General features: G+C 41.6%; 1 protein-coding gene across 1 annotated transcript; it reads left to right on the forward strand.

The window, feature by feature from the left end:
- The first annotated feature begins 1,557 nt into the window (after positions 1-1,557).
- Positions 1,558-13,845, forward strand: LOC147141828 (protein Wnt-2b-A-like). Its single transcript, XM_086039867.1, has 5 exons — positions 1,558-1,959; positions 4,947-5,167; positions 7,077-7,354; positions 8,300-8,564; positions 11,029-13,845. The coding sequence occupies exons 1-5, from the start codon at positions 1,835-1,837 to the stop codon at positions 11,256-11,258; spliced, it is 1,119 nt and encodes a 372-aa protein (XP_085895993.1). The 5' UTR covers positions 1,558-1,834; the 3' UTR covers positions 11,259-13,845.
- The last annotated feature ends 594 nt before the right edge of the window (positions 13,846-14,439 follow it).

The following is a 14,439-nucleotide window of genomic DNA, read 5'->3' on the forward strand; positions in this document are numbered from 1 at the left end:
CCCTGTCTGACATTCTCAACATCCGACGGGTCTCCCTCCGCCTCCCAAATTTAGCTCAGGGCCATGAGAGCAGCCCAGAATAGGAGCTGCGGACCCCCCACCCGCCTCTGGGAGCCCCTGGAAGAGCGCAGCTGGCGGGCGGGTTGAACCAACGATGACGTCACAATGTCACATCATGTCAGTGACATCACGACACACAGTGACAAAAAAATTGGGATTACAAAAATGCGAAACATTATTTTTTAAACACTTTTTCATTGCCTATTTATGTAATGTTTTAGTTTTGAATGTGTACTATTTGTTTGACATCATTTATGATGTATTATCCCTTTGAACAATACTAGCTTCAGTTGGTGTTGCTTTGATTTTATTTTGATTATTTCATTTGCATTACAATCGTAAAACAATAAAGGAAAATAATATTTTTCTATATTTAAAGTGGAAATCAACCCAAACATATTTTTTTCAAGAATATATTCCTAGCAGGCCCACTAATTGAAACACGGCATTCTGATTAATATTGAGTTTGTGGAATATGAGTTAAGCAGCAAAATCGAATCATGGCTCAGCTTCAGAAAACAGGTGAGACGTGATTGTTCTTTATCCGAGGCCTGAGCAACTTCGATGTCATCTTCAGTCGACAGAAATGACAAAAGGCCTGAGATGGCTTGAAAAGCGGGTGCATTTTGCTGCTTAATTTATATTCCACAAACGCAATAATAATCTGAATCTCGCATTGCAACTAGTGGACCTGCATAGAACATATTGTGGAAAAAAATATGTTTGGGTTGACTTCACCTTTAAAGTTTATATAAAAAAATAAAATGAAAAAAAAGAACTAAAAAATCTAATAAAATCTGACAGTTTAAGTCCTCTTCGCTAGTAGTTAGCACAACACTGCAGCGCTTTGACAGGTTGGCAAATCATCTTGTGCATCGCAAAGAAAGAAGTTCTTGGGTCGCAATTATTTGTCATTATATTAATGAAAATTTCTTGTTTCAAAGTACTAATGGTATCGGTACTCTGTATTGATGAGTACTCAAAAGTAAAAACTCAGAGAAGAGGTGGTTTCAAATATCCGTAATTTTTTACAATTAATTAATTGATAATTTTAGCTTTTGACTTCTTATGATCATGTAATTTTTTTAATTATTTCTTCATTGTTCATTTTGATTAATAATAAAGAGTTTTTTTCATTGATAACAATAATTATTAGTATATTAGTATACTCTTGTTGTAGTTAGATAGATAGATAGATAGATAGATAGATAGATAGATAGATAGATAGATAGATAGATAGATAGATAGATAGATAGATAGATAGATAGATAGATAGATAGATAGATAGATAGATAGATAGAGCTTGGGTTGAACTAAAAATATCCCAATGATTTTTTAAAACTTGTATCTTTCAAACTATTAAAAAAAGGAGGTGATGGGTGGTGGGTTTGGTTATATGGTGGGGTGGTCGCAGGGGGGCGGAGTAGGTGGGTGTGTCACATCCCATCACACACGTTTGACGCGCCGGAAGAGCGCGTGCGTGCGGAGTGTTTGCACATCTTCAATCGCGCACCACGGAAAAATAATCATACATATTTTTTTTTTTCAATACTACAAAGAAATCCAATAAGTTACATGAATGAATCGCGTTGTAATCACGATTTGATCCGGCAGTGAATTTCGCGACACCCTACCTGCGCCTACTGAAAAGAGCGGACGCTCTAGCACTGCGACTCATTGATGGAGCTTGACCACAGCGCTTAAAAGTCTTTTTATTGTCTTTTTTTTCATCATTAACGATGGACGTCGGACGTGCACCGATCCGTGACCAAACATGAGAGAGCAATCTCCGGACTCTACGATGGGCAAGAGGACGCTGCGTGGAAACTCCAAAGCCAAAGTGTACATGCTCATTTGGCTGCTGCTCGCCTGCTCGCCAAGAGTGGACTCATCCTGGTGGTGAGGGACCATTGACGTCTAATTCACGTTGAACGGGCTTTCCTAGTATACAGTATAATTTCTTTTAATATGCATTATTTGACATCTTTTCTACTGCACATGGAACTAAAACTGTCCAGGAACACTTGCGTCATCGCATTTGTATGCTGAGATGGCAAATACAGAAATACAAACGTGGAAAGTAAATTAAATTCAATAATAATCACTCCAGAAAGAAATACTTGGAATTAACCTACCCATTGAAAAAAAAGTTGAAATATAATAAAAATTTCAACCACTAACTATAAACATTTTCTGAAATAAGTTACAAATAATTACAAATAACTGATTTATTTATCATAATTTATTTTACGGATAACAAAATGTAAACAATCAAATGAACAGAAATAAAACTTTATAAAAACGTATGTTTTTGATAAATAATTGTAACAAATAATAAAAAGTAAAAAATAAATGATTAAATAATAGTCATGAACACATTTTTCAATATCAGCTCGTGTTACCAATAATCAATAATATATCATACAAAAGCAACACATGAAAACAAATCCTAACGTAATGCTACTATATTTTATTTATTAAACATAAAAATACACAACAAAAGAAAACACTAAACAACGGACATTACTAAATGAATACAACATAAATGAATAATAAACCATAATAAATATCGCTGGCGTCTATGTCACAATTTGGTACATTTCCAATTTTTTTCCACAAATAATGGTATGGTGTCATTTTTGCAAATGTATTGACCAATCTAAAGTGTTGAGAATGGCTTGCAAGGTTAACGGTTGCGTTTTTGGGGTCTCCTGAAAAGTACTGATATTGGAGGTGCAAGGATTCTGCCCGACGCAAGTGATATTGAGGGCTTTTCCTGATATTTTGGTAACCTCATTGAGCTCCACGAGAAGCCTCTCAAACACACACGCACAATAATAAAAACATTCATAAATGTTAGTAAGAGGCTTACCTAATATTTTGGCCCATGCCTTGATGAAGATGAATGGTTTGGTGGGCGGGTGTACATCATCTCCCCTATCCTGTCCCATCCATCTTTAGCTGAGGCTTAAGTGTCAGGTGTGGGCGCTGGTGCGTGAACAAATGAGCCTTGAATCAGGTCTCTTTAGCGGCCTACAAGGAAGACAAAAATGCACAACAGTTCAGCGAGCATCAAAGCTGCAACTCTCTTTCTTTGTTCGTGGACTTTTTTTTTTTACCACATTTACTGCCAAATGATCAACTGCCGGCGCCATGCGTGAAGTAGCGCATGCCAAATGTTAGCCTGGTTGCAAAATTTTAAATAGGAGTATCACAAAATGACCTCTCTCTTGGCTTTTTCCTTGGCTTACAGCTTTCCTTACCATGATAACCACGTGTGGAAATACTTGCCAAACCGTGAGTCTAAAAAAGGGTCTGCGTTAACAGTAAAGGCGAGCATTTTCACTCGTGGAGGCAGTACTTCAGACACTACACTGTGTGTGTGTGTGTATCGAACAATTAAGTATGTGCTACTAACTCTGTTGGTTAACGACATTAGGCGCATTTAGTAAAATGAAATGCACCTCTGCTTACCTTTTGAATTTGACATGCTGGCAGGAGTGTCACATCCACAGGGGGCGTTGGGTGTTTCAGACAATGTAGAGTCACTTGAAAGTGGCTCTGGATCATCACTCATCTGAGCTGACTAAGTCATAGGCAGATAAACTCAGTTTGAGGGCGGTTGTGATGTAAACTAGCCCCACAGTGACATCACAGTGGGGCTGGAGTGCTTTTTTAGATACTGTACAGGCAGCTCACTAACGATTTACTCGCTTGTTTAATTTCACACTTGGATGGTGGGCAGGCACTTTTATACAAGCCATCCATCCAGTTATTTGTTACCACCATTAGGCGCCTCTCTTTGTCTAAGTGCGCGTCCTCAAGTGTCTTTTGGCTCAGCTGCTGCGAACAAGACAATAAACACAAGTAGCGCCCCTGCTCAGCTTTTAGCACTCGGCCACACCGCTTCACTTCGAGGAGCCACGGCCATAACGGGAGTGGAAACTGGGCGACGCGCAGCGATTAAAGGGACTCTTGTGAGGATGTAGACTTTTTAAACAGTTACTCGTACCGCACAGCGGCATGTGATCGGCCCCTTTCAAGCACTGCAATAAAGTCAGGGGTTATCTGTGTGAGTGGGAGTGTGAGAGAGTGAAAGAGAAAGAGAGTATGAGAGAGAGCGTATGAGAGAGATAGTGAGTGAGTGAGTGTGATTGGAGTAGGAAGCAATAGGCCTGTCACAACCGAGGAGGTACTTTCTCACTGAACGGGAGGAATTTCATAAGCTCTCCACCATGCTGAACGTGGCATCCACCTAAGCCATTCGAGGGCAAAGAAAAACAAGCACAAGATTCCAATTTAAAAGTCAACGATGAAAAATATTGAAGAAATGCGTTGACTTTCGTGTAAAAATCCTCAGTGTTTTAGCACTAACATTCATGGGGAGATCCAATGTAAGATATTTCTCACAATGTGTTCCATGTGAGAGCTGTTCTGACCTCCAGCCCCACTGTCAAAAAAAACGAATTTACTACCAAGCATAGTTTTGTCCATCTTTGATTTGGCTGGGTGAAGAACCAGAGCCACTTTCAAGTGACTATGCTGCTGGAAACCCTATCATGCAAAAACCCATATAGGCCCACGAGTGCGACTGCTACATTGGTGGGAGTGGATTAGGGGCGAGGGCGGGGCGGTCCCAGGCATCCAACTCGAGGCAGGTGGGCATTCGCACACCCGCTGCTCTCCATTAACGATTGGTTAATAGTCGCAGCCCCCCATAACCCGTTGACATTTGGCCTCTGATTGTTATTCATGGGCGCCTTAATAAATTTGGAATCATATTCAATATATATATTTTTTAGATTACAAAATCATAAATTGATTTTCAAATATAAAAATGTCAATACCTTTTGCAGTGACGTCTAATGAACCCTACCCCCGCGCAGGTACATCGGCGCACTGGGCGCTCGGGTGATTTGCGCCAACATCCCGGGCCTGGTCAACAAGCAGCGGCAGCTGTGCCAGCGCCACCCGGACCTGATGCAGTCCATCGGCGAGGGCGCCAAGGAGTGGATCGAGGAGTGCCAGCACCAGTTCCGCCACCAGCGCTGGAACTGCAGCACGCTGGAGCGTGACCACACCGTGTTTGGCAGGGTGATGCTGCGAAGTGAGTCGTCGCAACTGGGATGGGGAATGTGGCTCTCTTCCAATCTGTGTGAGACACTCCAGTTAATCACCCTTGTAAATGTCTCCGCCGCGATCAGATAAGCACATAATGAATGGATGTCTCATGAATAATTCCGCCGTATAAACACAAAGAGGTGTTTTTTTCTCCTTCTCTGGGAATAAGGGAAAGTGGGAAAATGGATTTTCTCTTGGAAAAAAAAAAAAAAGCGGCGCAATTGAGAGATCCACACTGGTGATGTATAAACAGTAATAGGAGATGTAAATATTTGGGGAGATGTTTCTGGCAGCCGGACAAAGCTTGACGGCCTGACATATCGCCTGTGTTCGGCTTGGTTGCGTGAGCGGGAATGAGGACAGGAGATGGAGGTGTGTGTGTGTGTGTGGTGTGGGCCCGAATAACCCCCCAAATCTCCACATCTCTCTCTCAAATGAAAACAAAGGCCAGTGACTGAGAAAGCCTCCACATGTGCACATGAGGAAAAAGGTGAAAGGAGAGTCGGCCGGGCTGCGATGTCATGGCTGACGTGCTGCTATGCCTGTTACAATCCACCATACATGGACTGATCTCTCCCACCATGCTCCTATAAGGACCTTTGGCAAAAAATGTACGAAACCAAGCAAAACCATTCTGACAACTCTTTTGACCAGACCAAACAACAATCTGGACTATGACTCAAGGCCTGGGGGCTAGATTCGCCTCGCCACATCATTTTATGTGGCCCACCATGTGCGTCGATTTCATGTTTCTTACCAAAAGAGCAAAAATTGCAAATTGTGTTCACTCTTACTAACGTTGAGATTTTGCAAGCATTTTTTGTTACCAACCCGACTTCTACAACAAACAACGCTTTTTCCAAATGGCTTCAAATTTCAACACTAGTTATCGACCAATTTGTTGAGTATGTGCGATAATATAAGGCGATCATACATTTATATGGGTTCACAGTCATAATGGCCCTCCAAGGGAAACCGAAACTACGATGTGGCCGGTGACAAAAATGAGTTTGACACTACTGATTTAGACCATACCAAATTACAATCCTTACTGTCTCATCCAAGAGAGATGTGCTAAACCAACCAAACCTTTTTATACAATTTTGACTACTACTTGAACAACGGTCCTCTCTCTTAGCATCTCACCCAATGGCAATGTACTAAACCAATCAACAGCAGGCTTATTTAGACCCTTTTATTTAGTATTTATTTTGACTTTACCGCTATGATTTCAACTATTACCGTGTTATATTTTGGCAGTATATTAAACCAAGACTTTTTTTTACACAGGGACCTTGCATAATTGGGGAAACAAGAAGTTACAATGGCAATTTTCTATGACATCAGTCACTATACTGCAGGGGCGGAGCCAGAATGTGGCTAATGGGTGGGCCTGGAAAAATCAGGGTGGGCCTGGATATTTCTCTCACTTAACACAATCCTCCTGTCCCCACACATCGTATATTCAAATAAAATGACAAACTGAATAATATGAAGTTCAGATCTTCCTTAGACAACCACAATTATGCCATACTTAATATTCAATTAAAAAGAAAACCAAATAATTTCATAATTTACTAAAAATGTAAAGGATGTATTTGTTCAAGAATCTCACTGGGCGGGCAGTCTGTCAATGTGGGTGGGCCTGTGCACACCCAGGCCCACAACATGGCTCCGCCCGTGTTTCCTGAGCACCGGTGGAGCAGAAGTCTCAGCAGCTCAGTTAAAACTGAGAAAATTAATTGAAAAAAAAAAAAGGAATATAAGGAATATCAGACATGATTTTCAGTATACACATTAATTTGGTAATTGAATCAATACTCTGTATTGTATATAAATAGGTAGTCAAAGGTAAATCTACTGCATTTAGTCACACTTGTTCCTGTTTTCACCAGGCAGCAGAGAAGCAGCATTCGTGTACGCCATTTCGTCGGCCGGGGTTGTCTACGCCATCACCCGGGCATGCAGTCAGGGCGATGTCAAGATCTGCAATTGCGACGGGCACAAGCGCGGGCAAGCCAGCGACCACCGGGGCAACTTCGACTGGGGCGGATGCAGTGACAACATCAACTACGGCATCAAATTTGCCAAGGCCTTTGTGGACGCCCGAGAGAGGATGGAGAAGGATGCCCGGGCACTCATGAATCTGCACAACAATCGCTGTGGAAGAATGGTGAGTTGCTGTACGGTTATGATATACTGCTGCTATGTTAGCATCCCTGCTAATATATTTGGAGTCTGCCAAGTCACACATTCAAGTGACACACACAGAAAACCCAATGTAAATGGTTTATGTAGATGACATTGTGTTTCAACCCTTGTAATGTGCGTCAGTCTAGAGTTTATTTCTAGTTCTGATCAAACTACTGCCAAGCTAGCATCCTCGCTAATATCTTTAGGGTCTGCCAATAGCTGTCCTCCAAGTCAGGGGCTGCACACTTGGGAAGACTCAGTCTGTGTGGTCTACGCAGTTGACATTGTGTGTCAACTCTCGTCAAACGGATCAGGTTGGAGTTGTTGTCCAGTTCGGATAAATCTGGTGCTGTGTTAGTATACTCACTATCTATCTGCCGATAGAGGTCGTCCGAGTCTAGGGCGGAGATGACACATTCGTAGGAACCGCTGAAAAAAACAATCTGTTGTTAAACTCATTCACTGCCAGGCATTTTTAGACTCTCGTTTACCCTAAATGTATGAAAAAAAAATTGAAAAAAAATATAAATAAATTCCTGGGATTGAATGGCTGAAAAGACAAATACATTTGTCAATGGCAGTGAATGAGTTAAAAGTGTTTGCGAGATTTCTACCCTTATATGACAACTCCAGGTGGCTTCATGTTAGCGTCATGATAACGTTAAGGTCACACCAAGATAACCGGTAGTAGATTGCCTTGACCATTGCTCATCTTGCGGGTCGGGTCTCGTGCTTAGTGGAGTTCCTAGAGTTTCTTGTCCCTTTTACCCTCGCACTCTCGTGTTTATGTCCCACAGACCATAGTTTCCTCTCGAAAGAGGATCTTTAAAAGAAGAAGTGAACCTACCTCGCAGGGTCATTCACACCTTGGCCACGGGCCAACATGGCAGGCTTAACACCCCGTCAACTCTGACCTCTGCTGCAGGCCGTCAAGCGCTTCATGAAGCTGGAGTGCAAATGTCATGGTGTCAGCGGCTCCTGCTCCCTGAGGACCTGCTGGCTGGCTATGTCTGACTTCAGGCGGACGGGCGACTACCTCCGCAAGAAATACAACACAGCCGTGGAGGTGACAATGAACCAGGACGGTACCGGCTTTATGGTGGCCGAGCACGACTTCAAAGGGAGTGCCAAGAACGAGCTGGTGTACGTGGAAAACTCGCCGGACTACTGCCTCATGGACCGAGCGGCAGGTATCAAAAACATTCCGCATACACCGCAACGGGCACATTAAAAAAACAGATATATTGTTATGTCGGTGTTTCTAATGAAGAATAGCGTCTTGAGAGTGGAGGTGAAAATGCTCAAATGCGGCAGAACCAGTGCGGACAAATGTGTTTATTTGTATAGTCATATAGTTGTACGTATAATAAGGGATGAAGTGTAGCTGCTTGAGCAAAATAACCAATGTGGATGGCCTATAAGATGATTTGAATAGGGGTACCTCAGAAAGTGGAGATGCTCGAGCAGTGCGCAACAAACGGTGTGGACAAAGCTCATTTAAGTAGGGGGGGCCAAGGAAATGGAGTTGATTTAAGAAGGCGTACCTCAGCAAGTAGACCTGTTTGGTAGCAATACCACAGGAGCTCCTGGAGATCTGGTGGCCGTATCTCAGAGAGTGGAGCTGATTTTAGTAGGGGTACCTCAAGAAGTGTCCATCGAGTTTGTCACTATTGAACAAGGTGGTTTTCAGGAATGTGTTGCTACAGTATGCGTTTCGAGATTTCGATCAATATCTCGGTCTATATTCGCAGTTCACCATTGACCAAACAGGCACTCGCTTGATGCCACGTCACCTTCGAAAACAAAATGAAAACCAGAGGTGTCAAGTGAAGGTTCGCATTCCATCACAGCTTAAAGTCCACCGATTTGCCCTTTCCCATCCGCTTTAATTCCTGCAGTTTGCTTTGCCTTGTTAAGGATCCGTCTCCCTGCTCACATCCAGTCTCTTCAACAGAGCGTGAAGCCGCTCGCCAGTTACTTTTTAGATGACGCGGTGCACTTTTAAACGGAATAACTTCGCTCCTCCTTGGCTTTGGGCTGATACCTGATGTAATAACTCAAAGGACAGGTTGTTAAAATGTGATCTTAAAATGAGCTTATGATGCCTCCTCGCTGCTAATCTCCATTGTGTAGGAATTCACGGCCCGGGGATACATGCGGGCTTATTTTTCAAATCCTTCCTTTGGTCATTTTTAAGCAGTGATCCCCCTCAGCCTGAGGGAAATATCTTCTCTTATCCCTTCTCTTCACATCAGGAACACTCTGTCAAGATTGGTGGCATCTGATCTTCACACCTGAGCACAGCTTTGGGTTCAGGTCGGAGAGTATTCAAATGAGCAGTCTGGGAATGTAACCTCTGTGGGAAAGCTGATAGTTCATTTGAGTCATCTGATTTTAGAATGTTACGTCATACTTTCATAGTTTCACAAACAGTTTGAAGGAGATTAGGTGATACAATCCACTGTTAACAGAGACTAAAAAGACATACTGACATTGATTACGTTGCTAACCTCAGCTATCTGGTGTAAAATGTCTTGAGTATCAAGGTTTCTTGGTTTGAGTGAGTGTTATAGTGAGATAAAAAACCGAAGACAATCAATTGAGAATTGTGACTGTTGTAGAGCACTACCGGGAGTAACTGTTTTGAAATGTCCAGCAATATTATTAAGCTTCTTGGTTTGACATTGTAAGAAGATCATTCCCTGACAGTCTGCAGAGGATAGGTTGAGAAGTGTGGCCGTAAGAGGACGGACTCAAGACAAGTATGTGAGATAAAGCCATAAAAGACGATCAACTGAGAAATCTGCACAATGAACATGCACATGACATTTTGACTCCCCGTCTTGGTCTGTCTTGTGTAATACATCCTTTAAAATGAATTTTAAGAAATTAAGTAGACTTCATATGAAATGGTGAAATACAAGTTTGAAAAAAGTGAGTAAGAATGGCGACGGCTGGAACACCAACTAGAAACACAAACTTACTGTAGACCTCAACTACATGGGCTATCTGGTGTAAAATGTCTTCCAGCATAAACACAATTCTTTATTTGACATAGTGATTTAATTTCACTAAACTTTGAGGAAATTGAGAAAGACAAATGCTAGAGTGCCAGCTAGAAACAAGCGCTGATTATTTCTTGGGCTATCTGGTGTGAAATATCTTACAATGTAAAATAGGCATCTTAGTTTGACAGTAAGTAGTTCCACAAATGGCTGAGGAATATCAGTTGAGACTTGTGACTGTTACGAGTTCAGACGAGAAGCAGGTATGTGAGGTAAACATGCAAAATGGTAAATTGACAAATCTGACTGTTCAAGTGTTCACAATAAATTCTGAACTCCTCAGCCTGGTCTGTCCTGTGCAATAAATCATTCAGAACTAAGTATGACATAGAGAGATAATTCAAGTCTGAGAATTGTGACATCTAGAGCATCGACTGGAAACACTTGCAGACTTTGACTGTCGACCACAACATTTGTTATCACATATCGTTCAGTATAAGTAAGATGATTTTTGGTTTGAGAATTCGGCCTGGGAAAAATGTCTGGCAGAGTCCCAATAAGAACAACTCTCTGATAGTTATTTTAAAACATTAAACTGGAGATTAGAGGATGTGGCACCACGATATTAACGCTTATTTTGTCTCGGTAGGCTCACTAGGCACAGCGGGCCGCGTGTGCAACAAATCGTCACGGGGCAACGACGGTTGCGAAGTGATGTGCTGCGGCCGAGGCTACGACACCATGCGCGTCAAACGCCTCAGCCAGTGCGAGTGCAAGTTCCAGTGGTGTTGCACGGTCCAGTGCAACAACTGCGAGGACACGGTGGACGTTCACACCTGTAAGCCACACAAGCAACCCGACTGGCTGGACCTGACCTAAGGCCGTCCCGCTGAGGTGTATTGTGGGATTTTTCACAATAAACATTTGGCCAAGGATGACTGGCTGACTGATGGTAAAACTGGAAAATATGTCCAGTTGTTGATCGTGAGCTTCTGGAATGTTTCTGACCATTGGAACTTTGAAACATTTGTTGAAAATTGTATGACACATACTCCAGCAGTCACCAAGTGAACACCCAGATTGAGAAAAGCATTTTTTTTTTCTATGAAGATAATTGGAAATACAGTCTAGTTCAACATGCTAACAAACAGTGCCTCACTTTCAAAAATAAGAACATTTTTAAGTGTCCCTAAACATTTAAATGTTATCACACAGTATATTGCAAATGACCATCTTTAGATGGGCACTTCTGTACCTTATGGTAAATTTCACCACTGCCAAAAACAATCTGTAACTTTCTCTGCATCATCTTGTGAGCTTTACCACCCTGCTTTCTCCGGTGTCAACCCCACAAAGAGCCTCGCTTGCCTGTAGAATCTCTACTGGAATCATCCGTCAAAACGTCAACACTTGAGAACGAAAACTACACGCAGAAAATGGAACACACCAAAACAGCGTGTATTGAATATAAATGATGTAGTTTGTTTCCTCATAGTCGTTCAAAACTCCACCTGAAGTGCGGACGACGTCGGGAGGCACAACTGCAAGGGCAGTTGGCTTAAGCCAACTAGCTATCAGTCCCAAAAATGTATTTTTCAATGAATAGTTGTTAGTTTGGTTTTACACAAAAACAAACAAAAAAAAGGCAAATAGTGACTCGAGAACAGGCAAGGCTTCACTCTACTGATAATTTCCCGGATGTTTAGCAAATCCATCTTTTTAGGTAAACACTGACAGACTTTCCATTTAATAAGCAATAGAGAGCTTCTGAAAATGGCTGCAATTGAATCTCCAATAAGTGAGGACTTTTCTTGGCAAAAATCCCCAGAGGAGAGAGTGAAAAAAGCACTTGTGTTGACGTTGGACACATGTTGTTTTTACACATTCACTTCTGCCGCCTCATCGAAAACCTTGTTCATTTCTACCTCTGGTCCCTTGTCTTTGTTTCCATCTTTGCTTGTTTTGATTCGCACACACACACACAACCCCAAGCTCCATTTTTTTTTTTGCTCTTCTCCATGCTTGGATGTTTTCGTTGTGGTCACAAACTAAATTTCCAAATATTCAGACTATTTAGGGTAAGAAAAACTGTAAAACCTTGGCAGATGGCTATGTGTCCGACTCGCGATGCAATTTCTACGTCCCGGTGAGAAAAAACAGCCACTTTTGTAACCAGTACAGACAGAATGGTTGGTACACTGGTGTGAAGGAAACCCACAACGGTCACTGAAATAGCATGAAACTGACAAAACCTGAATTGGATTAAATGCATTTTGACAAACCACAAAGCTGCTGGGAGAGTCCTTGGGACAAATGGGCCAGAACTGGAGCTTTTTTGGCAAATTGCTTCTGTTCTGGGGCTGCGTGCGTTGCTACATCTGGCACAAGGCCTCTTAAATCTGTGCAGAGCACAATGAAATCTCAAGACTACCGAAGCATTCTGGAGCAAAATTGTGCTGCCCAGTGTCAGAAATCTTGTTCTCAGTTATGTTCTGGAGCTGCTTTGCTGTATCAAGCACATTGTGTCTTTAGTCTTTTCAAGGTACGACAAAAACTTGAGACTAGCAAGGCATTTTTAAAGCAACATTGTGCTGCCTGATGTCAAAGCTTGGTCTGGGTTATGTCCTGAGGCTGCTTTGCTACATCAAGAATAGCGTGTACAATGAAATCTCAGGCATTCTGGAGTGAAACTGTGCTGCCCAATGTCAGAAATCTTGTTCTCTGTTATGTTCTGGGGCTGCTTTGTCCCACCTCTGACACAGGGTGTACAATGAGATGCCAAGAATATCAAGGCATTCTGGAAGGAAATTGTCTTCCCGGAGTCAGCCACAAATCACATATCGTCCAACATCATAGTTTTCAGCAATTTTTATTTATTATTACTTTGTCATTGTCAAGTTATGCTAGTGGCCGTTGTGGGTTTCTCGCTTTTGAATAGCAACACATTTGTACATACGTAAAACTCTTCAGATCAGATTTATACTGTATGTAGTTATTTCTATTACATTAAAAAACATTCATGTGCTATGTAATGAACTGTCCTTTGGCCAAACCTGAAAAACTGAATAAATGAACATTTTATCATTTGATGTTGAAGCTCAGCTACCATCTTGTGCCAGGGAAAAATCAATAGACCTTGATGTACAGCAACTATCTCTAAGTGTGAATGTTGATTGGTCTTAAAAGAAAAGGTCTTACAAGATGAACAAAAATTAGTTCCTTTTGTTGATGCAGTGTACAAAACCAATGTGCCAACCAAAAATAAATAAAAAAGACGATTATGACTCACTATTTGCCGGAATGCTTTACAGACGGCACATTCCTACTGGATTACATTGGTTAAATGTGACCGCTCATCTGGCAAAGGAGAAGACATCTGAACTACTTTCTGTCAAGCAAGAAAGTCTTTCCCATTTCAGGATTTCAGACAAAAAGCAAGTCGCTCATATAAAAATGTATGTTATATTTTTTCAAATATGTCAGGTAATTATGGCCTAAAATAGGTAGTTTATGGCAATTTTGGTATGGTAATTTATTTGTTGGCATACTGGAGCATTTTACAAATTTACCTTTATTGGGAAATTAGTTTTTCGGCAAAATGTGGCCCTTTGGTTTTCGTGGCTGAATATCCAGGTTTTTGTTGCAAAATATGTCATTTACAGTATATGGCAAAATCTAGTGTTTGAGACAAAATATGTAATTTTCAGGGCAAAATGTATTTATTTTTCAACAAAAATATTGCATTTGTGCTCCAAAACAATGCTTTCTTTGCTGAATACACAGGTTTTAGTGTCAAATATGTCATTTACCTAGAAAAATCTAGTGTTTATGTAGAAAAATATGTAGTTGTCAACAACAAAACCAGAGTTTTTTTCCCCCGAGACAGTGCAACTGCGCATACATTCCTCTGGCTCTAAATAGTGTACAAGAAATGAAGTATCAACTGAAATTGAGCCAAGACGGAGCCTCAAATTGGGACGTTTCAACATCTGGTTAATGCAGCCAGAAGTCATGTTAAACCCGATGGAGATTTCATCTCTCAAGGGGTTTTGACAGGGGC

Source organism: Filicampus tigris, chromosome 9, assembly GCF_054856515.1.
Source record: "Filicampus tigris isolate MCC_2025a chromosome 9, RoL_Ftig_1.0, whole genome shotgun sequence".
Taxonomy (NCBI): Eukaryota; Metazoa; Chordata; class Actinopteri; order Syngnathiformes; family Syngnathidae; genus Filicampus; species Filicampus tigris.

What these genes read in the sequence shown, in the direction of transcription:
- LOC147141828 (XM_086039867.1), top strand. Translation starts at nt 1,835, where the DNA reads ATGAGAGAGCAATCTCCGGACTCTACGATGGGCAAGAGGACGCTGCGT. An exon ending in ACAATCGCTGTGGAAGAATG is followed by an intron (nt 7,355 to 8,299) that starts GTGAGTTGCTGT and finishes CCTCTGCTGCAG; the next exon opens with GCCGTCAAGCGCTTCATGAA. An exon ending in CCTCATGGACCGAGCGGCAG is followed by an intron (nt 8,565 to 11,028) that starts GTATCAAAAACA and finishes TTGTCTCGGTAG; the next exon opens with GCTCACTAGGCACAGCGGGC.